Below are 27660 nucleotides of genomic sequence, written 5' to 3'. Positions count from 1 at the left end.
AATCATAAGCCATCACCGTGGCTTATGATTATGTATGATGCCTCTAATGCTTAGATGGTATGCTGTACAGACATTTACCTCTCATTGACTCAAAGGTAATGTATATCAGTGCACACACATTTAAATGACCATATTGCTTTTTTCCCAACTTCAACAGGGGCGCAGAGCAGTGAAGAGAGGAACTCTAAGGACTTGCCAACAAGCCAAAGATCTTATTAGGGTAAGCCTAAACACACTTCCATCTAGAGATGTGAATCCTCACTGGCTTAATGATTCAGTTCAATTATAGTTTAATTATAAAACAATTCTCAATGCTTCATAATGCATCATCCGTTTTTTGCTTTTTTTCCTGACATAAAATCTGCCCTTATATTATTTTTATATATTAAAAATAGCAGGAATTAGAATAGAACTAGAAATGTTGTAGCCTGACATAGCCAGAACTCAATTCTATTCAGAATATGAGTCTGGAACTATGGCTGGGAAGGTATAGATCTTTTCTTTCCGCGGTTGGAAAGCAAGAAATTACCGCGATTACCCCCCCCCCCCCCCCCCCCTACTCTCGAATAGTAAACAAAAAGAATGTTGGAACATTGCGGTGATGACGGTGACGAGCTTAGACCCGTGGTAGGAGTCACGTGACCGTGGTAATGTGGTTACCGTCCCAACCCTATCTGAAACTGGAGCATTGGGGTGTGTTTCAACCATTACAGGGGAAAAATGCCTCTGTACACAATTGGATATACCTAACCAATGAGAGCAACAATATACCCTATGGAGGAATCCTGTGGAGATCGCTGTTTTCTGTTGCGCTGTAGACAGACGCGGTAGCACCATCTAAACGTCTTGCTTCTCAAGCGACAAGCTTTTTGCTATGAACAAAATCAACTGAACCGCGTTCAGGTCATATGAATGCATAGGCACCGTTGCTCAGCTGTCCATCATTGTATAAAGCCCGCCCAGAGTGATCTTCATACGGGCATAGAAGCGTGTCAATGGAGCCAGGCCAGACCAAATTTCCCGACCTCAAATTTTGTGGGTGGGATTCCTGTAGGCTACTGATCATTGCTGTTCTTGCATTTCACACATCAGATTTTTTTGTCTGTATTTTGTCACCATCCCTTTTGTGACTAAAGCTGACCTTGAAAAACTAATGCATGCCTTTATTTTTAGTAGGATTGACTACTGCAACGCCCTCCTTATAGGCCTTCCAAAAAATTCCATAAAGCAAGTTCAGATGGTACAGAATGCAGCTGCCAGGGTCCTTACAAATACAGAGATCTGACCATATATCGGGCTGTTTCACCAATGCAAGCCTGTCAGACCCCTAAGATCACAGAATAGATATCTGCTTACTAAACCAATAGTTAACTTAGAAGCAAACATGATGAGGCCGCCTTTAGACATTATGCTGCCCAATTATGGAATGAACTACCTGACAATATAAAATACGCCCCGACAGTTACCAGTTTCAAATCAAAGCTCAAAAGTAAACTGTTTTCTGATGCTTTCTTTTAATTTGTCATACTTGTGGTTTTCCTGTTTGATTTTGTATGTTTTTATGTATATATGTGTGTGTGTATATTTTTATCTATTGATTCAAATTTTAATTAAATATTTTTATCTATTTATTCCTTTTTTTTTAATCACAAACTTTATTGATGTATTTCCATACTTGTGACTTGTGTATTTTTTTTTCTTTCTGTAAGAAATGCGCTATATAAATGAATGTGTCTTGCCTTGCCTAAATAAGATCTTTGGATTTGTGTGACATCCTCTACAGTCAAACTCAGAGCACATCTCGCTGCAGCCTCTCCGTGTGGAGATCCTACATACAGCAGTCATGGCCCACCAAAGTTTTGCCTTGCGACTTGGGGTCTGGTTTCAGCAGGTCATTGGATACTCTGGTAATAGGCAATTTCTCTTTTTCTCTCCCTCTCTCTCTCTCACACACACTTATTTTTAATTGTCTGAAATCTTGTTTTCCATTCCTTTTAACATGTTTTTGTTTATCCTTGTGTGAATGGATGTATGGATTTTTGTCAGTTGGTCTCAGGCAGGTGTTCTGTCAAGTTGCTCTGCAGCCTTCATCTGATGGTGACAAACCAAGTCCAATCTGCCAGCTCATGCTGCATGATTCTCGTCTCTACAAAGGCCAGTACACTTATGAGATAGATAGAGATAGTCTTTAATGTTCCCAGGGGATAATTGTTTTCACACATCATCCCATTGTTCCACAGCTAAGAATGTGGGCACAGCACCACACTGCAAAAACTGCTTATCTAATAAAATCTAACCAAGATTATTAATCTTATATCAAGATACAGCGGAGAAAATAAGTATTGAACACGTCAACATTTTTTATCAGTAAGTATACTTGCAGAGAGGCTATTCGCATGAAATTTTCTACAGACATTAGTATTAACTTAGGTAATCCACACATATATGTGTGTAAAAAATGTTCATAAGTAGAGTTATGAGTAAAAAAGTGGAATGCCACAGGAAAAAAGTATTGAACACGCCTACTGAAATTTCTTAAATACTTTGTGGAAAACCCTTTATTTGTAATGAGAGCTTCAAGGCATTTCCTCTATGACGAAACTAATCAGTCGCAGTATTCAGGTCTGATTTTTGCCCATTCTTTTAAACAGATAGTCTTTTAATATTGAAGACTCCAGGGGTCCCTCTTGTAAATCCTGATCTTTAGGTAACTTCCAAAACTGTTCAATTTGATTTAAGTCAGGGCCTGAATTTCCTTTCTCTGAAACCAATTGAGAGTTTCCTTTGCTGAATGCTTTGGATCATTGTCCTGCTGGAAGGTCTAGCCATGTCTCATCCTCATTGTTCTGGTGGATGTCAAGATTCTCCCAGAAAAAATGGCTCCATTCATCATTTCTTCAACTGTATGAAGTCTGCCAGTACCATGAGATGAAAAACAGCCCCACACCGTGATGCCTCCACCTCCAAACTTCACTGTTGGTATGGTATTTTTAGGGTGATGCACAGTGCCATTTCTCCTCCAAATATGGTGTGTAGTATGACATCCAAAGAGTTAAATTTTGCTCTCACCTGACCAGAATACATTCTCTTAGTATTTCATAGGCTTGTCCAAATGTTGTGTAGCAAACTTTCAATGAGCTTCAACATGTTTTTCTTCAGTAATAGAGTCATGTGGGGTGAGCACGCATAGAGGCCATGGCGGTGGAGTGCATTACCTATGATTTTCTCTGTAACAATTGAACCTGCTGCCTCCCAGTCTTTCTGGAGTGGTCCTTGGCTCTAAGGCTACACTTCTGACTATCCTTTTGACTTCCTGGTCAGAAATCTTGTGAGGAGATCCTGTGCATGGCCAATTGATGATGCAGTGATGTTCCTTCCACTTGCAGATAATGGCTCCAATACTGCTTACTGGATGATTCTGAAGTTTTGAAATGCATCTGTAACCAGTTCCATTGATATGTTTTGAAACAATAATGTTGCAAAGGTCTTGGAAGAGCTCTTTGCTTTTACCCATCATGACATGTTTCTTGTGTTACAACTTGGTAACGAAAAACCTTTTTATAGCTCATCAATATATACTAACCCAGCTTACATTAATTTGCACAGATAGGAGAGATAATTACTCTCTAACTATATATAGATTCCAGCTCGTTCCTTGCCATTCCTTGCCTTTGTGTACTGTTTTTTCTTAGTGTGTTCAATACTTTTTCCCTGTGCCATTACACTTTTTTACTCATAACTCTACTTAGGGACTTTAATGTTTGGATTGTTTAATATGTGTGGATTACCTAAGTTAATACTAATGTCTGTAGAAAATTTCATGCGAATAGCCTCTCTGGAAGTATACTTACTGAAAAAAATGTTGACGTGTTCAATACTTATTTTCTCCGCTGTATTAAAAAAAAAACTAGTTTGTATTGTTGTGACTTTCCTAGCGCTTTCTCGTGAAATCATTTGACTTAAAAGTTTGACTTATTTTAAGACATCTCATCCTGAAAGCAAATTTTCTGCCAGTGCGTTAAGCAAATTTGTCTTAAAAACAAGCAAATTTGTCTGCCAGTGCGTTAAGTAAATTTGTTTTGATAAGACTTCTTAAAATATGTCAGTATTTTTAAATTAAGTCAAAATGATCTTTCGAGATGGCACTAGTTAAGTCTTTTCATACTAAAAACAATACCAAATAGATTTTTTGATCATCTTATAAGATTAATAATACTTGGTTAGATTTACATTTTACAGTGCACATATAACATGTAACACCTGACCGCACATATAGCATGTGACTTGTAATGTATATCCCATCCACACATGTAACATGTTACATATATCCCGTCCACACAGCACATAGAGCATGTGACAACAGGTAATATCCCATCCCCATTCAAAGCAACACATCACATTGGAACACACAATAGACACATTGCTGTGAAACACAATTCCACATAACAGGGGTGGTGGTATAATCCCAGATGTTCATCCAATGTCTTGTACAAATTCTCATTATCCATTTACTTGTTTGGTGTTGTGGTAGTGTTCATTATTTGTCAGAAAGTTAACGTTTGATAATTTTATGAAGTCATACACTGCAAAAAATAAAATGTAACCAAATTTTATTAATATTACCTGGATAATTTCAGCGACTATTAGTAAGGTGAGATGCATGATAAGATCATTAAGCTTTACTATGTGGAGAATTTTTGTGCTGGAAAATCCCTTTCAATACAGTAAATCCCTTAAAGGAACACGCCACCCAATGTCAGTAGTAATATATGTCCTTACCTCTATATATATATAATATATGAGTCATACCTCTCCCGTGTCGGTACGTGCACTCAAACGCTCTGGTGCGCGGCGCGAATGTGTTAGCATGTTGCTATGCTAGCGGGCTCAGACATAGCCAGACGTAGAAGTAATCAAAAACATCCACGTTTTCCCGACTTAAATACAGTTGCACGAGTAGTTGATAAAAATGTCTACGGTCACACAACATGAAACGTGGCGATTTTCCAAGCGAAGAAACAGGAGAACTACAATGTGTGGCACAATAGCACTTGGGAGTACTTCGACCTATAGCGTAGTAATATTAATTAACACCTAATTGTAGATCCTATCCACCACAGAGTTTAGAATCCATGCTTGATCGACCCCTCAGCCTCCCCCTCCCCTCTGAGCGAGAGAGAGGCACACACACTAGATATGCGCTGATGGGCTATTATTTCAACCATAACTGCATACCAAAACTTATCCATCAGCCATCCATCAGCACCAAAGTTTTTTGACCAATTTTCAAAACCGCACCCGCCCACCATCCGCTGGTTGTTTTAATGTATATGGGTGATGCAGCGCTGCTGACATGAGGCTAGAAAGCTCTTGCCTGTTCTAGAAAGACTGATCCAATGCAGCAAATATATTAAAAGGCTAAAGTCCTACATTGGCTATATGTTGTAGCCTATCCCCAGAATATCAGCAGCAAACTCAGTCTCTGTCTCGCAAAACAGTCTCCAAATAAAACGCACATCGGCATGTTGCCTATTCTGCCAGCTTGTGCAAATATATCATCCAAAATGCTTGATTGCATTCTCCACATTTTTAGCTAAATTTTCATGTACCACATCCTCATTTTTGTTCAGTGAATCTTTTGTAAATTGCTTTACAATAGCGTCGGGCCCTTGTCTGCAGCCTTCGGCTTGCCTCTTGCCACTATTCACTCCTTGTCTTCCGATGTCATTTCTGAGTCATCTATAGATGTTTCACATTCACCTCCATAAACAGAACCAACTTGACGTTGACTTCAACCTGTGTTATATCCTAGATGAGACTGCCTGGGTTAATTTGTTTCGATATTAGCCTATATATAAAACACATAGTAATTGTAGCCTACCATTCAGGGAATAGGCAGGGCGAGATGTTCAGAACGTAAGAGCTAAAACTTCTACAAACTCAATAACATCCACAGCGGAAAAAGAAGGTAAGAAAAATAGTCGAATAACTTGGAAGTGTAAGGCAAGCAAGCAAGTTTGGCGGTTGTTAGGCTACTAAAAATGTGAACATGCCCGTTGCACTGTTGTGCGGTGGACTTTCAGAATGAATGGAGTCGGCGTTTCTTTAATATCGAGGCGCCATAGTTTGTCCGATCGGCCTGCTGGTATAAAATGAATTGCGCTGTCTGTCTGAAAAAGAAGCACTCTCTTCCCGTGCTGTCAAAATTAATGGGAGTCTTCAGAACAGGCTTGTCATACTGTAGTGTCACCCTGACATGACAGTGCGTAAAGTAGCCTATAATGTGAATTACTTGTTATTTTATCAAGGATTTCTTTCTTTTTGCAAAAAATAAAGTACAATAGGCATTAATTAGTAGGCCAGCAGCATGTTGAAATTATGTGGCAAATGCGTTTTTTATTACAATGATAAAATTGTAAAAGGACGTGACCGAAGCTGAGGCAAGCCAGGAAATAGGCCTATAGGCCCGACGGTATTTGTAAAGCAATTTACAAAAGATTCACTGAACAAAAATGCTGATGTGGTACATGAAAATGTAGCTAAAAATGTGGAGAATGCAATGCAATCAATCATTTTGGACGATATATTGGCACAAGCTGGCAGAATAGGCAACATGCCGATGTGCGTTTTATTTGGAGACTGTTTTGCGAGACATGAGACTGAGTTTGCTGCTGATATTCTGGGGATAGGCTACAACATAGCCAATGTAGGACTTTAGCCTTTTAATATATTTGCTGAATTGAATCAGTTTTCTAGAACAGGCAAGAGCTTTCTAGCCTCACGTCAGCAGTGCTGCATCACCCATATAGGCTACATTAAAACAACCAGCGGAGGGTGGGCGGGTGCGGTTTTGAAAATTGGTCAAAAAACTTTGGTGCTGATGGATGGCGGATGGATGATAAGTGTTGCTATGCAGTTATGGTTGAAATAATAGCCCATCAGTGCACAGTGTGTGTGCCTCTCTCTTGCTCAGAGGGGAGGGGGAGGCTGAGGGGTCGATCAAGCATGGATTCTAAACTCTGTGGTGGATAGGATCTACAATTAGGTGTTAATTAATATTACTACGCTATAGGTCGAAGTACTCTCAAGTGCTATTGCGCCACACATTGTAGTTCTCCTGTTTATTTGCTTGGAAAATCGCCACGTTTCATGTTGTGTGACCGTAGACATTTTTATCAACTACTCGTGCAACTGTATTTAAGTCGGGAAAACGTGGATGTTTTTGATTACTTCTACGTCTGGCTACGTCTGCATAGCTACATGCTAACACATTCGCACCGTGCACCAGAGCGTTTCAGTGCACGTACCAACACGGGAGAGGTCTGACTCAACTCGTGAAAGTTAAGGTAAGAACATATATTACTACTAACATTGGGTGGCGTGTTCCTTTAACGTTTTTCCTTAACTAAGGAAACAATTTAAAGGGGACATAGAATGGATGAATTGAGTGTGTTTTCTGATGTTAAAATAGTATTCAACTGATTTATCAAAAATAAACTCAATTGCAATTTTACAAGCCCAATTAAAACCTTATATTTAGGCTGGGTATTGAAATGGTCCTTTTGACTAAATGGCGCCCTCTTTGGCAACCACAATTGAACTATAATTGCTTTGTGATATTTGACATCACATGTAGGCTTTGTTCTAATTTACCCATGTTTTAGTGGCTATTTCTAAGTTCAAGATTTTCATATGAAGGAAGACACAACCATGAAAGCTCTTTGATTATGCACAACCTCTCCTAATTCATCAAAACCAAGGCAAAAATGATTTCCATTCTATGTCTCCTTTAAGGTATTCTGTGCAATACCCTTATTTAAGGAGAAATTTAGCCTTAAGGATAATACTTAAAGTTTTGTGCAACCAGCTCCTGAACCTTTCCAACCAACCTTCAACCTCAAACCACCAACCTATTCTAATAGGCCCGCACACTAATGGCTGCATTAGCTAAGCTATATAGTTTGACATATTCAGGCAACTTTATGCTTGCCATCAGTGTGCCTCAACTACAAGGCACTGGGGCCTCAGATTCTGATCTGTCTAGCATTGATCTTTTGTGAGCCTGCGGATGATCACTTGTTTATGCATCTTACCTACATTAAGGTTGTATATAATATGGATTTTATATGCAATTTGTCTAGAGGGATGTCTAGAATGTCTGAGCAGTTATTTCTTTATCCAGGTGCCCGAAAAATCATCCATGAACTGATCTTCAGTAGTCTCCTGATGGAAACTGAATACAAAAAGCAGTTTGCAATAGAATTCACTAAGGTATGACCTAGTTTGATATATGACCCTGCAGCTGATTCTTCTAGATGGAATTTATAGGGTAATTCCATGTCAAATCAGATAAGGTTGTTGCTGCACCATCTGAGATTTTGTTCAAAAATTGTCTAGATCATCAATGGGTCCCAAAACCATGGCCTGTAAAATATTTCTGTTCAAATCATATGTCTTCATATTATTTTCAGCCCTTGAAACTATTGTTTTAGCCTGGAAACACATTATTTTGGAAGCAATGTTTGGGCATTAATATCATGAAAAGTATTATTTATAGCCAACACAGCAAAGTATTTTACATAAGCACATGAAAATCTATTGTGGTAGTAGGTCAAAATGGCAATGTTGTACCATAGACCGGGCCGTAGCCTACGACATGAGTTAAAAAAAATGCATGCAAACTAAACTGAATTTAATTCGCAATAATGTCACGTTTTTACATGGCATAGGCCTATATGCAGTTGTTTGATTGCACGCATGTTTGCATTTTGCAAGGTGTATTTTCTTACGTCTGTCCCGCCTTCAACACTTTACATATTGCCTTCAGCGCTGCGCAGCCTCAGGTCAGCTCACTTCACTTGATCAGTTCTTGGCGAACGGTAGTGTCACACGAAGTTAGCTAAACTGCTAGAATGAGCAACAAAAAACAAGCATCTTTAGCAGGTCACTGGCCAGAGTGTTTGAGTTGCGAGAGCCGATGCAGAGATATCTTACAGAAAAAAAGTCACCGTTAGCTGCACATTTTAGTGATGAGGACTGGGTGTCAAAACTCGCTTACCTGTGTGACATATTCGGGTTGCTTAATGACCTCAACCTGTCACTCCAGGGGAGAATGAAGACTGTCTTTAAACTGGCAGATAAAGCCGCTGCATTTAAAGCCAAGCTTGATTTGTGGGGACGACGAGTGGACCGGGGTGTATTTGATATGTTCCAAACAGTAGTGGGGGTTTTGGGAGAGACTGAGGCAGGGCCCTTTCTCTCGCAGCTGGTGCGCGATCACCTTGTTGCGCTTTCAAATGAGTTTGAGCGTTACTTCCCATCCTCCAAAGATCCACTGCAAACCAATGAGTGGGTCCGCAACCCATTTGTCAATATCCCGAATAGTCCTAACTCAGCGCAGGAGGAAGAGCAATTGATCGAAATTGCAAATGACGGTGGTCTTAAGAGTGTGTATGAGGAAACCTCTCTGGTGGGTTTTTGGATCAAAACCAAAGCAGAATATCTCGAGATAGCCGTAAAAGCGCTGAAAACGTTGCTACCATTTCCCACCACGTAGGCCTATCTATGCGAGGCCGGGTTTTCGGCAATGACTGCAACTAAGACCAAATTGTGCAATCGACTAGACATATCAAACACACTGAGGGTGTCACTATCTTCCATCGCCCCCAGATGGAACCTTCTTGTTGCAGGGAAACAAGCACAGGGCTCCCACTATTCGTAATTAAGTGTGCTTGCAAGCACACTTATTGTTCTTCTTAAGTTTTATTAAGTGTGCTTGCAAAGGACACTTATTGTTCTTCTTAAGTTTTATTAAGTGTGCTTGCTGAAAGCAGCACACTTATTGTTCTTCTTAAGTTTTATTATTCCCGTCTCAGCTCTAGCGCCTAGGCCCTTTGAGACAGAGACACCGTTCCAACTTTAAAACGTCCGGTCAGTACCGGTGTAAGTTGGTCGCGAAGATGACGTCAGGTGGGCGTGTCGTTCGTCCGCCATATTGGATTGAACAGAAAGCGAAACTAAATTTTCACAGGTCACAAATTTGGTCCGAACGCCACGAAACTTGACGTACATTATCCTTGGACCAAGCCTCACAAATGTTAGCGGAAGGATTTTTGATTTTCGAAAGCGTTTGCCCGTCACAGCCAAACGAAATTGGCGGCGAAGCTCCGAAACAGGAAGTCGTCCATATCTCAGGAACACTGTCACATATCGATACCAAATTTTGTATATGAACTGGGGACTCCAGTGTGAGGGTGCATAAGCTAAAAAATCCATCATTTGGCAAACCACCCACAGGTATTTGGTAACTCACACCATTCACTTTTCACCATTCACCTTCTATCACAATGCCTTCCATGTATGCACAATGTCTCCAGGCAACCTTGACCAATCATGAAATCCTTGCTCTGCCATGGGATAGTATGGACTTACGAACTGAAATAGCAAGGAGAACAGTAGCTATATATAGCTTACATAATAGAGTTGTTTTCACATTGACGGTATTCAAATTACATTTTTCATTATTGTTACATATCATGATGGGAGAGTATTATTAAAAATGTTACAAGTATGCAAATGCATATGTTTACGGGCATTTAGGTTTTACTGTGTTGTTTTGTTGTAAAGACATGCAAGGCATTCTGGGCCATGTAATAGACAAAGCAGTGGTCGGCAGCGTTAACTTGATTTCCTGTATTAATATGAATAGGTGTTTCTGTAAACCTAGGGACAATAAACAGCTATCTCTGTTACAAAAACGAGCTGGTAATCGCCATTGAAGAGGGAACTATGATAAAAAGATTGTTTTTTTCTAAAAGCATGGAGTTGACGAAAGAATAAACAAGCATCACGTTAATGTTAAATAGCCTACCTATCTGAACGCTAGGTGGCAGCGTTGTATTACATTTCACTAGTGTAGCCTACTTGAAATACGGTGTGAGATTCACAAGTAAGGAAGGTGCAAATATTATGTAATTTATCATGGGAAATTATTGGAAATGTTATTTCTTGTTTATCCTAATTGCAAACCACACACATCCATTCGGAATCACACGTACACATTTAATACTGGAAGACTGTCATTTCGTTTATTTGATGTTGCTTAGCAACGGGGACAGACTTCAGAGCAAAGATTCTAGAACAGAGCTTCAGAGAGACACGTTTTGAGTTCGTGGCCAAGTAGGCTACCTAAAATATCGGTTTCCATGTGTATGTGCTGGATGGTGTGCTTCCTTTATGAAAGTAAGTGTTTTATACAGTTAACGTTACAGACATAATGAGTCATGTTGTAGTGGTCCACATAAATGTGCCCCTTCTGTTATTAGAATGCTAAGCGGAGATTTTAACATCATTCATTTCTTGTGTGGCTAGAAGCTAGCTAGCTAGGTCATAGGGAGGAGATGTTGCTGTAACGTTATGAGATTTATGTTGCTTAGCGTAATGCCATGGTCATTTGATATGAGATGCTTGCACTCGTAACTTCGTCACGTGTAACTTTAGGACTGCTATTTTTTTTTACTAACAGTAATTCACGAAGCACTTTAGCCCTAAAAGTAGCACCTACGTCTGTGACCGCTTAAAAGAAGTGGCAAGGAAAATTTTTGAAATGCGTCTACTATTGTCTACAGGAGCTTCCAATCGCGAGGGAACTTGCATTGTAGGCATAACTAAGGGATGCAATAACACCACCAGCAACCAAAACTAGCCTACTCATTGTCAACATGTACATGAAATGTAACGTTTCATGTGAATCAAATTAAAATGTTTTCTTTGCAAACGTAGGCATAGGCGTATGGTGACAGATTAATTATAATGCTTCTGTGTGAATCACGGTAAGCGTGAATGAAGTGGCCACTTCTTAATGGGACCCACTGTATGGAAGTGGGCTAAGTAAAATAGAGATGTTTTAAATAAGATAAGGTTAATCAGAATTCTACGATATGCCCGCTTGACAACGGCAGAGATAGAACTGGCCTTTGGCCATAGCAACCATCCATTTAGAATGACTGGCCTTCATAGCAACCAAAGATCTGAGCTGTGTTGAAATGTGAGGCAAAGTATAGAAAGGTGATGAAACATACAGAGACCGGTCAAGAAATATAGTGCAGTGTAGACAGTAGTATACAGTTGATTTACAGAACGTGGTTTAGAGTAATATGAATTAAATATAAATATGTACAGTGTATTAGCAGTTATCTCATACAATAAGTAGAATAATGTATGTAGATGTAGCAGTAACATTATAATAGTAGAAATAATAATATAGATATATGCAGTGTATTTACAGAATATAATAAAACAGAATAAATATGGATATTCAATATGACAAATATATAACAGATATGTACATAACATACAGCTATGTGCAGTGTGGAAACAGTGTCATTGTAGTGCAGAAACAACATTATAAGAGTAGTAAGAATAAGTCTATGTGCAGGATGAATAGTATAAAGATCAGTAGAATAACTATGTATAAATGTAATTACAGTAGGCCTATGTACATTTGTAAATAAATAGAAAACTATGGGTGAGAGGGATACATTAATTTTATTTAATCGTAAAAGTAAATTGCATTCAATTAAATTGCAATTAAAAATCTTTCCAGTAGGCTTTAATGTCACGCAAAAAGTACAACCAAAGCTGAGCTTGATCAACTAGAACGTCTAAAGAACCAGAACTTGAGTGTAGTTTTTTGCTGGGTCCCAGGCCATGTTGGTCTGAGGGGAAATGAGAAAGAGGACAGTGCTGCTAAGCAAGCCCTCAATGAAGAAGTCACAGAATGTCAAATCCCTGCCCCAGACCTTAAACCTATACTGAACTCTTACATCTCAGATAAGTGGCAATCTGAATGGGATTAATGTACCAACAACAAGCAAGGAATGTGAATTTTGGCACATTTTCATGATCCACTGGGTCGTTATGGGCCACACAAAATACGGTGTTGCTAAAATTACTCCTATTGTGGCTATAGAGACATGCGTTCATGAGTATCCAGCTACATTCAATGAGTTAAGTAAAATACATTCACACACACAAAAAAAACATCACTAATGTTGTGGACATTCCTTTATTCTGAGATACATCAATAGGCTCTCAAAACAATCCCAAACAGACATAAGGTCTTTATTGAGCAAATCCATATAGATTATTTGTCAAATAAACCAGTAAAACAGAATTAGGGGATGGAATATATAACATTCACACTCATAGCTCATATTTTTAAAATAAATCAGTGAAAAAGTATCCTGACAAACAAGCAGCATTTTAATGCCTTAGTCATATTTCATAATTTCAAATTTTTCTCTAGGTTACCTGATAGCCCAGTTTGAGAGGTGCAAGACGCGTGACATTTATTTTTGCAGCCAATCACTGCTGTTGTTTTATTTTATTGATTTGATTTTAGTCATAGAAGCTAAATTCGAAGACAGGCCACAGGTAAAATCCAACGAACCGCATTCACCCCGCAAGGCAATAGTTGAATAGAGCTTTTGAGGTATTGCCACTGCTCCAACACTGAAAGGCACTGTTAGAATGCTTGGATCAAGCCAGGTTCAGCCTAGCGTATGTCACTGTCTGCTCACGTTGGTGACCGGACCAGGGCAAGCACATTTTCGCAGTTCCCGCCGGAAATGCAGTCTAGTTATATAATATTATCTCATTATATTCGTAATGCACGTTTAGTTCCCTTGTTTTGTTCCCATATTTTGTTAAACATGTTCACACTTGATAGATGTAGCTTCAAGTTGTTCAATATTCATAGTTCATATTGTTCAATTTTCACTTCTTGAAGTTCACGTTTTTCACATGTTTAAGAGTTTGTTACCGTCACTGTTCATACATAACTGGAGCTAGTTCTTTTCAAGTAATGCATGCACAACACATATGGAACATTGAACCCCCGAACCCCCCCCCCCACCCCCGCCGGTCTGTGAAAAAAAAATGGTAATCAAACCGGTCCATGGTACATAAAAGCTTGGGGACCCCTGCCATAGACAAATAAGTAAATTGTTTTACCTCAGGGACAAGAATGAAAACACATATGTAACCAAGTAAGTATATCTATGAATGATACATGGTACATCATTGGCACTTTGTACATGAAATTACTATAAACTGAGCAGTGTTGTGCGGTCCACCCGAAATTGAGCGGTCGCCCACGGTCACCCGCGGTTACGAGTCATAAAAAAAATATTTTGATGATATTCGGGTAATTTGCGGGCGGGTCAGTTAAAATTAATTAAATATAGATATTTTTTAAGTACTTAAAGTATCACGAGACGGCTAGCATCAATTTTTAACTCATAATTGCTTTTCAAAAATATCATTGGTTGAAGCATACTCGCCACATAGGTGAAGACGGTAGAGAAGCTGAGGTTAAAATAATGAAGACACCCCTCCAGAAAAAGCGATATATGGTTCTTAACTTGCACTACCGTCATCTTCTTTATGTTCTATGTTAGGGCTGTAACGATACACCAACCTCCCGATTCGGTTTGTATCACGATTTTTGACCCACGGTTCGATATGAATCTCGATTTTTCTTTTTTTTTTTTGGGGGGGGGGGGGGGGGGCTAGACATTTTATTAAATAACATTTTAACAGCCTCCCTTAGAACACCAGAGGATTACAATATAATATATCTATATCTATCCTGATATAAAAATATTTTTCTGAATGACTGATATTTATGACAGCACACTTTATGCAGATTAGCCTATAGCCTAGGCCTACTATTTTTTATTACAACTCTACCTCTTTAATTCAGCTGTCTGGTTGAAGCCTGGAAACATTGTAAATAAAGTAGCATATAGCTTAGCCTATCATAGTCTACTGATTGGACTGTTCAGTTTCCCCATGTGTGTTTAAGTTTCAAGGTAATACTTGTTCTCCTTGGGACAGGCCCTTTTGGGAAACGTTGGTATTGAGATGATCAGTCAACTTCAATGCAAGAGTTTTAAACAAATATGTGCAGCATGCTAATGATGCTAAGCGGATTTAATAGTAATTTAGCTAGTCGTCTATGCGTCCTTGCTTTCACGATTGTGAATGTTTTATTTAAGTCGCGCGTGTTCATTGAGCAGGAGAGGGAGGGAGAGTGAGAGGGAGGGAGCGCGAGAGAGAGCGCGAGAGAGAGCGGGGCAAGGAGAGGGGGTTTACTTCTATACTGTTTGGTAAAGTTGCACACATAGTCTACAATGAAAGCAAGGAGAGGTATGAAATTATTATTTATTTATTTATTTGTTTTTGGACAACGTAGGCTACCGATAAGTAAAGCGGGAGTTGTGGGTTGCTTTTGCGGCCGCATAAGCTGCAAAGCACTGCGTGAAACACTAGAAAGTGTGTGTCGCGATTCTGCCTTTTCACACCGCGACACAGTATCGTGGATATGAATGTCGCGATTTCGGTTTCGAATCGTAAATCGTTACAGCCCTATTCTATGTACTTCTTGCGAAGAAATGTAAAAGTATGACAGCCACAAAACGGGCATGACCAACATAACTAGTCACAAACGCGGCACTGGCAGACTAAGCCCTCCCAGCCAAACTGAGTAAGTGCAATTCCCAAACCTCAAGCAAGCAATAGATAGCTTTATATTCTACACTGACCTGGAACAGCTTTTTTAGACTAGGCACAAGACCTAATGACAAGTCGCTCAGTAAAATAATGCTGATACTTTGCCCACGTTAAACTTTTAGCCTACAGTCATGAACAGGCGCCTGCAGGAATAAGTGTTATGGTACACAGACTACACAGCCATATCTAGCAGAATGTATAGGTCACATAGGTTCGTGCAAGCCAAGGCAGCAATTTCATTGGATCTAAACAAATCAATCTAACCATTGAAATCACCATAGCGGTGGCTTCCTTAATCTATTTCAATCATTTTACAATGTTTCTAAGATGTTAGTATATATTTTTTACACTATAGGAATCACATACTACAACATATATTCATGCCAACACGGCAAATTAACAATTTATTAGCTAGAAATGATGCCACATGTCTACATTCAATGCTATTTAAGACACTTCGAAAGTTTGTTTAGATCCAGTGATTCTGCCGTCAGACTTTATTGGTACTCTATTGGTATGCGCAGAAAAGTTACCTTAGTTTGTTGTGTCAGTGACTTTAAACAGTGTATGTGCTTCAGTAAAGCTTTGTGCTTCATTCAACATTATAAACCAGTTCTTATGCTAACGTTTTGACCAGCAATGTATCTCTCTTGCCTACCTTGCTGCCTTCACCATTTCTGTTTTCGAAAGAAAAATGTATGTCCATGGCCATGAAGTCTTCTCTTAGTGTTTAGAATCAGAATCAGTTTTATTGGCCAGGTTTTGTACACAAACAAGGAATTTGACTCCGGTTAATCTTTGCTTGCAAGTACAACATTCACTTAACATATAAGGATAAAAAATAAAAACATAAAAGGAGCAAAACAAATAAAACAGAACAGTAAGAATAGAATGAAGGCAGTAGAATATGTCTATGTATGAGAATAAATACAGTATGTACATTAATAGACATGGGTGGGTGCAGCTGAGGATGATCGCTTCCTTGTTGTCCCTGTCAAGGTTGCCATGGTCGTGGACACCTCAACAGGCACAAGCAAGATGCCTATATACAGATATACAGTTGAAAAAGGGTGGGTATAGTGCAATATCAGTACAGACTGAGGTTTAAGATTAAAAATAAATATAGTGCAAGGCAGTTTAGTGCAATGATCATGTATTAATAACACTATTGTAACTGTAAGGTTGTACACATGAGGTAGATTAGCAGAACAGTGTTGATAGACTTGTTCAGTGTGAGGGTGGGGGCTGTTACTGAGTGTTCAACAGAGTGACTGCTTGGGGGAAGAAGCTGTCTTTGTGTCGGCTGATTTTGGCAAACAGTGCCCTTTATCGTCTGCCAGAGGAAAGGAGGTTTAACAGTTTGTGACCAGGATGTGAGGGGTCTGTAGAGATTTTAGCAGCCCTTTTCCTGACCCTGAACCGGTAAAGGTCCTGGATGGAGGGAAGGTTGGTTCCAATGATCCTCTCTGCAGCCCTAATTTGTGGCAGACCCAAACCAGACAGTGATAGAGGTTCCGATGACCGATTGAATGATGGCTGAGTAGAAAGTGGTCAGCAGCTCCTTAGGCAGATAAAACTTCTTTAGCTGTCTCAGGAAGTATAACCTCTGCTGGGCCTTTTTCTGGATAGTGTCAATGTGGAGAGACCATTTTAGGTCCTGTGAAATGGTTGATCCCAGGACACTAAAGGAATCCACATTGCACACTGTGTCATTCAGAATGGCGGGGGGGGGGGGGGCTTCTTCTATAGTCCACTTAGCTGGTTGCGTGTGTGCTTGCGCTCTTATTCTCATGCTCTCTCCTGCGCAAACATGTCCTGCATGCCTAGCTGTGTGTAGTTCTACTGCATACGTTTCACAAATAAATTAGTTTGTTTTACAGAAATGGCCTACTGTCACATTGCATGGTAGGCTATAACCAAAAGCACACATTTTGTAAATAAGCGGATCGGATCACGGGTCGGGTATAATTTTTTATATATATATATTTTTAAGCACAATCTGAGATGGGCAACCATTTTCCTGGATTCTGTCTGATTTGACACAGAATCACCCTATAGTCTTAATGCTGTATATTTTGTTTTGATAATGTGATGAATTGTGGAATAGTGAATAGTTGGCTTAATCTCACATGGTTTATAAAGAAATACACAGCAAAGCTAGCAAGTTTGAATGTATTATATTTAATACATTCAAACACATATAATATCTATATCTATCTATCTATCTGTCTGTCTGTCTGTCTGTCTGTCTGTCTGTCTGTCTGTCTGTCTGTCTGTCTGTGTACAGTGTTTCCCACAGAATTGAATTCCATTTGTGGTGGTTGGTTTGCAGAAATAACTTGAATACAACAGTTTTTAACAAATTAGCACAGCGTGGTTATGATGCTAACCAGAAAATCATTGTGTGGTGGTCAGTGTTGATATTGTGGTGGGCCGCCACAAATAAGTCAATGTATGGGAAACACTGGTGTAATTAATGATATGTCAATGGGTAATTGATAATTTATAACTGCACTAAAGTGTTACCAAGATGAATGGTGAGTCATTGTTTTGATTGTGAAAACTACATGGGCATTTCCAGCATTATGGATGTAATTATATTGTTATATATAATTCATAATATACATAGGGCATACGGTATGGATGTTTGATCCATATGAATGAAATAAAAATAAAAATCTGATTGCGAGTTATGGATTATGAATTTTGTGCCACTATCACAGCCAGTTAAACTTTAGAAAGCCGCAGCAACTTCAAAGATCACTGGACCAAATGCTCCAGACATGAAAGAAATAAGCACTAAGATTCGACTTCATGTAGCCACCTGCAGACGTCTTAAGCTGACTGCATAACTGCATGATTATTTCTGAGATTCTGCTACGTTTTCAACCCTTCTCTGAAGAATCTCTGAGATAATCACGTTATGCAGTCACCTTAAGACGTCTGCAGGCAGGTAGGCCTACATGAAGTCGAATCCCAAATGTTTCACAGATTTATTTTTTATTTTTTTGCGGTGATGACGGTGACGAGCTCAGACCCGCGGTTACCGTGCCAGCCCTAAATATACACCAAATGTATGTTCATCAATAACCAAACATAGCCATAACACAGCCTAGTTCTTCATAGCAGTTTACAGCCTAGTTGCCTGCAACATATAGAGCATTATCAGCTAAATATTACAGGAAATGTGTACAGTAGATTAATATAGAGAAACTATAGTGCAAATGCCAAACATTATTACCAATTATTACCCATCAACTCAACTAAGAACCATGTACAGTAGTAGTGGGCGGTTTAGGCCGATAATGAGTCAAGATAGAGTTGCATACTTTTTATAACCGTAGGCAAGTAATTCTTAGAAACCCATTTTATATTACCTATCGATTTCTGTTAGACTTGTAGTTATCCAAGGTTAATATTGGTACTTATCACCCGGAGAGAATAAATACTCTTTTCTGATTGGCTGGCGGGTGGCCTTTAATTCTGAATAACAGGACACCGTTCCATATCAATGCTTATGAATGGTAACTATAACAACCATAGTAGGACGACGGTTGCAGCGCTCTAGAATCTTTTGGTTGCAGGCTTCCCAACAATGGAATCAACTGTAAACAAGCTAACTGTCCATGCTAAAGTTGTACAACAAGCTGAACTAGTGAGCTTCTTTTTAAACAGAACCGTGTGTTTATTTACAGTGGCAACCGGGTGATAAGCGGGATAACGGCCTTCGAGGTGTGTCCAGTTATACGGAATTAATGGACTTGGGCGGAGGCAACTCCCCTCCGCTGCGCGTCGGGGAGTTTTTGCCCCTCGCCCTCGTCCATTAATTCCGTATAACAGGACACCTCGGCGGCCGTTATCCCTTACTTAAAACCCATGTGAGTCAGCTGTGATAAGTAGGGGTGGCACGGTTCACAAAACCCAAGGTTCGTTCGTATCATGGTTTTCGATTCTGTACAGTTCTTGTTGTTTTTTCTTTTAATATTTAACACTCCAGAAATATCAGTATTCAGCATATGATGTATCTTAATTATCCACCATTTAGGCTACAGTATTACAAATAATTATTAGGGATGCAACAGTACAGTCTGCACATTGTCTGCCACAATAATGGTATCATTTCGGTGTTTTAATATAAAAAAAACACTGATTTAAACAATTAACTATATTTTGCCTATAGACAAAAAAGGGTAGTTTGACTGGCTGACTAGACCTAGTTTTTAGCCTAACTATAGGGTAGTTTTCAACTGCTTTGTTGAAACTATCAGTGGATAGAGCTGGGGCGCCCCTGTGTCTATCTATTAAATTTCTCTCACTGCGATGTTTCATAGAATTTAAAAGTTACGTTGCTGCCTAAATGTGCTGTTACCCATGACCTGGCAGTTCCAAGGCAAGCTATTTTAACATTTAGAGATATGGCAAGCCATCTGAACTGGATAAACTTCAAAGCAGAGGAAAGATTTATTAGGCTACTTTCCATTGTTTGTGCATCCATGGTAAGCTGTTTTAATATTTAAAGTTATGGCAAGCCATCTGGAATTAGAATTATGCCTAGAAACAATGAAACTACACATGTTGATAATAAACTAAATGTACAGTATATTCAATTTCATGTTCAAATTTGTCTTAGACTAAAAAGTAGTTAATGCTTTCAACCATTGTTTTGGGCATTTTATTGTAAGAACAAAGTACCGGTTCAGGCACCGTTTTGGCACCGGCACCGGTCCGATTTAAGAGTAGATAGATAGATAAATAGATAAATTCAGATGTCCAGCGGCAGTGTGTTGTCTACCAACAAGCAGTGTAAGAGTATTGGTTTAGCACTAGTATCGGAAAAAACCCATACCCAACCATACAAATGTCACTGCGAAATTATCGCGATTAATCAGCATTATTTTTTTTATGCGTTATTCTTTCTGAAATTAATTAATCAAAATTAACACATTTTTTTGACAGCCCTAGTTATTTTAACCCACTTTAGATATATTTGAACTAAGGAATGAGTAGAAAGTGGTATGAGCCCCCTGTCTGTATATTTAGCCCCTTACTTCCAGAATCATGTCGGCTGATCTAGGAATACAGGTGAATGTCTAACTCTGTGATATCTCCTTGCTCTCCAGTTGTATCAGCAGCTCCAGAAAGACTTCATAAGTGATGATCATGAGAGAAACATATCTATCACAGCACTTTCTGTCCAGATCTTCACAGTACCAACACTGGTGAGCACTACTGCAACAGTGCAACAGTTTCTCCATATCAGCAATGAATAGTTAATATGCTAAATCTTTGGTTTGATGAGTACAAAAAAGCAGCTGGTCATACTGTTTCATCTCAATCTTATTTCAATCACCCCCCACCCCCCCACTCCCACCCCACCCCACCCCACACACGCACACACACACACACACACCCCACAAACACACACAGGCCAGGCAGTTGATAGAAGATGGAAACGTGATAGCTGTGATCACAAACACAGTGATGGAAATGCTAAAGGAACATCTGGACTCCAACCAACGATTCCATTTTCAAGGCTACAATTCTGACAAGTTCTTCCGAGTCCAGGTCATCTTCCACGACCTAAGGTGCCTTTCAACACGTGCACATATACTATATGGACGAAAATATTGGGACTCTTAAACCACTTAATCACTGAATTAATTTGTTTCTTTCTGACTGTTGACAAAGGTTTATAAAATAATACTTAAAAATACTTGATACTTTTATGCTTTAATTATCCATAGGTACATCCTGATCAGCAAGCCCTCTGTGTGGACAGACAAGCTGAGGACCCATTTTCTTAATGGTTTCAAAGTCTTTCTAGACCTCCTTAACTGCATGCAGGTATCTATGTCTATGCACCTACTGTGGGCAGGATTATTATGAGCCAATGGACAAAGGTCAATAAAACGTGAAGATCATCTAGAAATGGTTATGATTGCAGCTGCAGTAGTGTGTTCTTGCATTCTCTCTCAGCAATTTTGATTGAATGATACTCAGTTTGTGTCCCTAGGTAGGTGTGTCCCTTTGTGTTTTTGTGAAATAATTTGACAACCATTGCACCAGAAATTACAAATAAAAAATGTGTATGCTCTCTAGAGCCCGACCGATAAAGGATTTTGAAGGCCGATACCGATACAAATATTTGTTGATTTAAAAATCCGATATTCCGATATATCGGCCGATATATATATATATATATATATATTTTTTTTTTTTTTTCAGAAACGCGCAACAAAACATTAACAGATTTCCCTAACATTAGTTATTTGTAGTTATTTATGAGTATTGACTAAAATAATATGATAATGCATTTTAAAAACAAACTTGTTTATTTTTAAATAATATTGTCACAGTGGAACAGTGGAACATCGAAATATATTAAAGTTCTGATAAATAAAATGTATAAAAATAGAAACTTAAGATATGAAACTTAGTCTTTTGAACAAAAACACAATAACAACAACAACCAAATCAAAGTTACCAGTATTAAAAGACTTGGTAAGCTTCATAAATATAACTTTGAACTAAGACTTAATAATTACAAAAAATAATGATGACATTATTACTATCATCATCATTTGTATTATCATTAAACAAGATAAAGGTCACTCCTAAATGTTTGAGTGTGCGTGTGTAATAATTAGTCCCTAAGCTACCTTATAATTACAATGTCAGCTTGCTTATCCCTTTACCTGCACTTTTAAAATTATTTCCATCAAGCTACATCAAACCATTTTCAATCATCAGTTGCTGCCTGCCTTCTAAAACCTACTAATTAGTGATCTAAATCCATTATATAACTTGTCAATGCTGCGGCTGAACGACAGTCTGAAACGCACACTTGGCGTCATTGGATTTCACGTGTAAAAGAAAAGCTAACTTCTATGCACAAGCTACGTTTTGCACAAGCTACGTTTGATACTTTTTCTCTATGTCTAAATGTTCACTCCTCGCACGTCTAACTTACATTTTACAATGCAGGGACTGTAACTACAGATATACTAGTTATAAATACAGTAATCATTACTTTATTTAGGCAGAATAAGTTCGTTGTGGTTTCCAAGCTCTGTTAACGTTAGCGGTCTTCCACTGATATTCATGGAATTAGCTAGCTTTGTGGTTAGCTAGTCTATGATGAGCCCTAATTTAGCAATGGATAACGTCATACTGCAAATTGTAAAACATACGCTTTCAAAATACCAGGCCAGGGAGAGATAATACGTCTCACTGCTATAACTGTCACGCTATTAAAGAAATACATCTTCAGTCACATTGTCAAAAGTCACAGACAGTCAACTACACTGTAACAACGTAACGTAATTACTAGCTAATTCCGCTTCACTCTCGGCTTATTTAACAGCAGCAAAACTGGACATTGTTTTCACAAATTTTGTCATGCTTATTTGAGTTAAGAGAACTGATGGGGATGTTCTTTTAATTGTTATTTCAAGCAATGTATGTCTTGTGACCAAATCACCATGACATGGTTGAAGGGTGTTTCGTCCGTTTTTATTTTATTTGTAAAATATTCATTTATCGGCCTTTATACATGCCGATACCGATAGTTTGGAAAATGCCTAATATCATAATATCGGCCCGCCGATAAATCGGTCGGGCTCTAATGCTCTCTTGTGTAAGCTCTCATTAATGGAGTAGCGCCACCTAGTGAATGACAACAAAGATAAATCTGCGGTGTGCAGGCGGCATTTTGCGCACCTTTCTCCACATCACAGGGTAAAGCGTGACATTGCAGCCAGCAGCTTCCTTACAGCTTGAAGCGGAGGATTCCTAGTCTTTCAATGGGAGAATCCAGTATTCTTTGCGCATGTAATGTGATGACACCCAACACTGATGATGGCTGACTGATGCCCTCTGTATATTGTACTATTTCTCTTTCATTTGTAGGGAATGGAAGAGGTGAAGAGGCAATTTGGGCAGCATATTGAAGTAGAGCCAGAGTGGGAGGCTGGTTTCTCCATTCAGATTCAGTTGCACCACATTTTGTCTATGTTCCAGGACTGGTGTTCTTCTGATGTAAGTAGTACACATTATGCACATACATACTTTAAAACTCCCTAGCTGGTGTGAAAATATTGTGATGATAATGGCAGATATATGTATGTTGTTATTTCATGTTATTTTAATTACTCTATCACTTTACAAACATTATGAGAAAAAAAAGTAATAAACTTGGATGAAAAAAGTTTTAGGTGATTAACAATGATGTAGGTCCACTGAAATTGATAGCCAGCAGTTCAAAGGAGGATTGATCAAGCATAGTGAGTAGTGTGAGTCTAATAGTCTCCCAACATACCAGTGCAAGACTGCCTCCTCTCCCAGAATAATTGGATTTTAAAGATGAAAACAATCCAGTGGTACTGCTTGATTAAAAGGCATTGGTTTGCTGCCAAGTTTCCATGAGAGTCCAGGTCATGGTCCATAATAAAATCACTGATTGGAGGAGCTTTGTTGGTTAGAGACCGGATGTTATATAATCTAGGGTTCAAGTTGGTGTGTACATCTGACCAAGGCAATGAACCAAATACAGACTAGAGAGAGGGAATAGTTTCTCAGTAATTTTTGATGTGGACTCGGTGGATGTATTTTGCCCATCAAAGAATGTCATGTTGGCATAGGAACTCTACAGGAGGTTCCGTAGCTTTCCCTCAGCCAGTAGAGTTCACTCGCTGAGTAATATCCCTCCTTCTTAATGCAGCAGATGAAGTGTCTATGAACTGATCACTGACAGAATGTAGGATGATCAGTGTTTCATCTAGATCAGTGGTCCCCAAACTTTTTCTTCCGAGGGCCAGCTCACTATGCCTGGCTCCAAGAGAGGGCCAGAGACTCGGAGTAGTTCTATATCAGTAACCATAAATAGCTTAGTGCTGTGAACAACAGCAGTCTACCTTAGTTGAATATTCTATTATATTTAATCATAGGCTATTGCAATTTAATACCATTGTTAGCTGTGTTTATATTGTCATCATGCCATATCAGTGTAAAATTAAATAATACTAATAAAAAAAAAAAACGTTTGCATTCCCAAAAGTATTAGCAGGGAGTCCCAAGAGTATATTTTATTAAAAATGTGTGAACTCTGAATTCTGTGTCTTTGCATACACAGCTCAAGTTGTGAATATCCTACAAGTAATAGTTCTCAAACTATGATAATTTTATGAAGTGCTGAAGTGGTCTGAAATGACCACCATTCTAACTTTCAGTCACCTGATGAGAACTTTGTGAACTCTTTGTATGAACATTTGAACGAGTGAATAAAAAATAGAAATAATTATCCAAGAAAGTCCCAGAAATATGACTTGAATAGAAGTTAGTTAGTTATTAACAATTAATTGATAAACGTTTAAAATACTTTGAGCACTGATGCAGTCAGCATAGGCCTCTTACATTGTTTGCAGGTAGGCCTACATTTCATTCCGTTTTCGATGGCAAACGCAAAACAGCGCCAAAACAAACACCGGTGGACAAAAAGAGTATTACATGTGCACTGTTAAAACTCGCCATAGAGAATGAATAGGGGAAATTGCGGAGGTTTTAGTTTGACGATGTTGTACTCCCGTGCGGGCCGGATGCTATATACTACGGACATGTTTTGGGGGGCCACCCAAAATGAGGTGGCAGGCCGTAGTTTGGGGATCACTGATCTAGATTCTTTTAAAACGAATAACATCGGCACTGATTTTGAGCCTCTAAAAATGCCTTATCTTGGTAGCCATGTTTGGAAAGTATTATTGCGCTGTGGTGCAACTGGCTACAGCATTCGTACCACCTTGGGTCCTGGTGCCCACAGGGACCCGGGATGAGTCCGACCTGGGTCATTTCCCACCATCTCTCTCTCCCACTTGCTTCATGTCACTATTCACGGTCCTTTATCAATAAAAAGCGAAAAGCCCATATATTTATATAGACAGGTGCATCTCAAAAATATTTGAATATCATGGACAAGTTAATTTATTTACATCATTATTTTTCCATAATTTCTTTCTGGAAAGAAAATGTTCATATTTTTTTGATTCATTACACAGCCTAATATATTTCAAACCTTTTTTTTTTGTTTTAACCTTGATGATTATGGCTCATTTAATTGCAAATGCTGGACCATGTTATGAATTTTTTTCATTCTCTTTGTGTTTCTTTCCCACAGGAGATAGTACTTCTCATGGCATTTAAAGAATGCCACAGGGCCCTTATGGGCTGCACCAACCAGCCTTTCCACAGTGAACCAGTAGATGTATACATGTGTAAGCATGTACTCAATCACCGGCCCTATAAGGTATCTCAAGAGCCTGTCAGCATCCACCTGCCCATCTCTAGACTGTTAGCAGGTAAATCAAATTGATCTAAATGCCTAGTTATGTCAAAGTGATTAGTGTGTGGGGGTGGTGGTAGTTTAGTGGTTAAGCATGTATGTTAGTATGCAGTAGCCTGAAAAGTTTTGGGTTCAATTCCCAGCTTCCACAGTTTTGTCCTTGATCAAGGCACTTACAGTAACCCGTAGTTGCTCTGGTAGCAGTGGCCCTGCAATTTAATTGACACGTACACTACCGGCCAAACGTTTGGAGTCACTTAGAAAAAGCACATAATGTAATCTGAAAACTACTGCCCTGATTAAAAAACAAAGCAACTGATATCAGCTGGTATTCTGTCTATAATGGAGTGGAATGGAAATTTCTGTGACCCCAAACTTTTGACCGGTAGTGTAAGTCGCTTTGAATAGAAGCATCTGCTAAATGAACAAATGTAAATGTCTAGTTGTTTTTGTTATTTATTTTCCTTCCATTCTTATATTACTGTCTCTGTTATGCTATGACATATAGTCTGCAATTGATTCCCTTCCATATCCTTGTCCTTGGCTTGTAGTGGCTGTAAGGGTATAGATAAAACTACATCCTAACTTGGTGGTCTTTGTACTTTACTATTTGTTAGGTCTTTATGTACACTTGTGCAGGACAGGAGCCATCAAACATCTCCCTCAGTATATGGACAAAGTAAGTAGTGCCATATGCTGTTAAATTGTCAGTCTGATACAATATATTGTAGGGTAGTTGTATTGCTTCTTTATAAGATGGTCTGTGTGTTTGTGTGTTATGCATTCTATAGGATAGTTTAGACCTCTCATTCTTGGCTGAGCATCCATTGCGTTGTGTGGCTCTGGCGGCTCAGGTGTCTGCAGAGATGTGGCGCAGAAATGGGCTATCTCTTGTCAGCCAGGTTAGTATTTGAGCACCCTCATCTTTCTATTCTAATCTTTCACTAAAATAGAATGGGAAGACATTTTTATCTTGGCTTTGTTGAATAAGGAGAGTGCATGGTCACAAAGCTACCATGAACAGGAAACATGGTTGTTTTCTTCCTTCATGTGAAAATCTTGGACTTTGTCACTGTTTTGGAAATGACCACTACAAATTGGAAACAGTCAAAGACTGTTGAGAGACACAAGTTGGAGAGTCAGGAAGAAGTTGCTGGAGCCTTTTGTCAAGTCAAGTCAACTTTATTTCTATAGCACATTTAAAAACAACTGAGTTGAACCAAAGTGCTTACAAACAAACATAAAACAATGACAATGGTACAACAACAATAATAACATAACATGGGGGGAAAATAAATAAATAATTGAAATAATAAGCAAATTGGTCAAGAATAAAATAAAGAATAAAGAGTGTGTGTGTGTGTGTGGGGGGTGGTATTAAGGTAGATTAAAAGCTTGGGAGAAAATGAAAGTCTTTAAGTTAGACTTAAAGCAGTCAATGGTTGGAGAGGACTTAATATGTACAGGTAGACTATTCCAGAGTTGGGGGGCAACAACAGAGAAGGCTCTATCACCCTTAGTTTTAAGGCGTGTTTTGGGGATATAGAGAAGATTCTGAGATGAAGACCTAAGTGATCTTGGAGTGCTGTAAGGAATTAGTAGATCACCTATGTAACTAGGTGCCAACCCACTGAGGGCTTTGAAGACAAAAAGTAAGATTTTAAACTTAACTCTGTGCTCCATAGGGTAACCAGTGCAGCTTAGCCAACACAGGAGTTATATGCTCACGTTTCTTAGAGCCACTTAATAATCTA

At 38.9% G+C, this 27660-nt stretch overlaps 1 protein-coding gene across 1 annotated transcript in view; it reads left to right on the top strand.

Moving 5' to 3' along the window:
* Window positions 1-27660, top strand: part of ubr1 (ubiquitin protein ligase E3 component n-recognin 1) — a 160374-nt gene that overhangs the window by 24564 nt on the left and 108150 nt on the right. Inside the window, exons 7-17 of the mRNA XM_076274769.1 lie at window positions 158-220; window positions 1784-1907; window positions 2047-2154; window positions 8183-8271; window positions 20694-20792; window positions 21001-21158; window positions 21318-21417; window positions 23482-23610; window positions 25742-25922; window positions 26524-26585; window positions 26698-26808. Of these exons, the coding sequence (XP_076130884.1) occupies window positions 158-220; window positions 1784-1907; window positions 2047-2154; window positions 8183-8271; window positions 20694-20792; window positions 21001-21158; window positions 21318-21417; window positions 23482-23610; window positions 25742-25922; window positions 26524-26585; window positions 26698-26808 (1224 nt within the window). The remainder of the gene's footprint in view (window positions 1-157; window positions 221-1783; window positions 1908-2046; window positions 2155-8182; window positions 8272-20693; window positions 20793-21000; window positions 21159-21317; window positions 21418-23481; window positions 23611-25741; window positions 25923-26523; window positions 26586-26697; window positions 26809-27660) is intronic.

This window comes from Alosa pseudoharengus, unplaced genomic scaffold (assembly GCF_046254945.1).
Source record: "Alosa pseudoharengus isolate Yale_2024_CS ecotype anadromous, Long Island Sound unplaced genomic scaffold, YU_APseudo_1.1 YU_APseudo_1.1_scf_8, whole genome shotgun sequence".
Taxonomy (NCBI): Eukaryota; Metazoa; Chordata; class Actinopteri; order Clupeiformes; family Clupeidae; genus Alosa; species Alosa pseudoharengus.
Note: the sequence above shows the minus strand (reverse complement) of the source record. Positions and strands in the feature narration are given on the sequence as shown.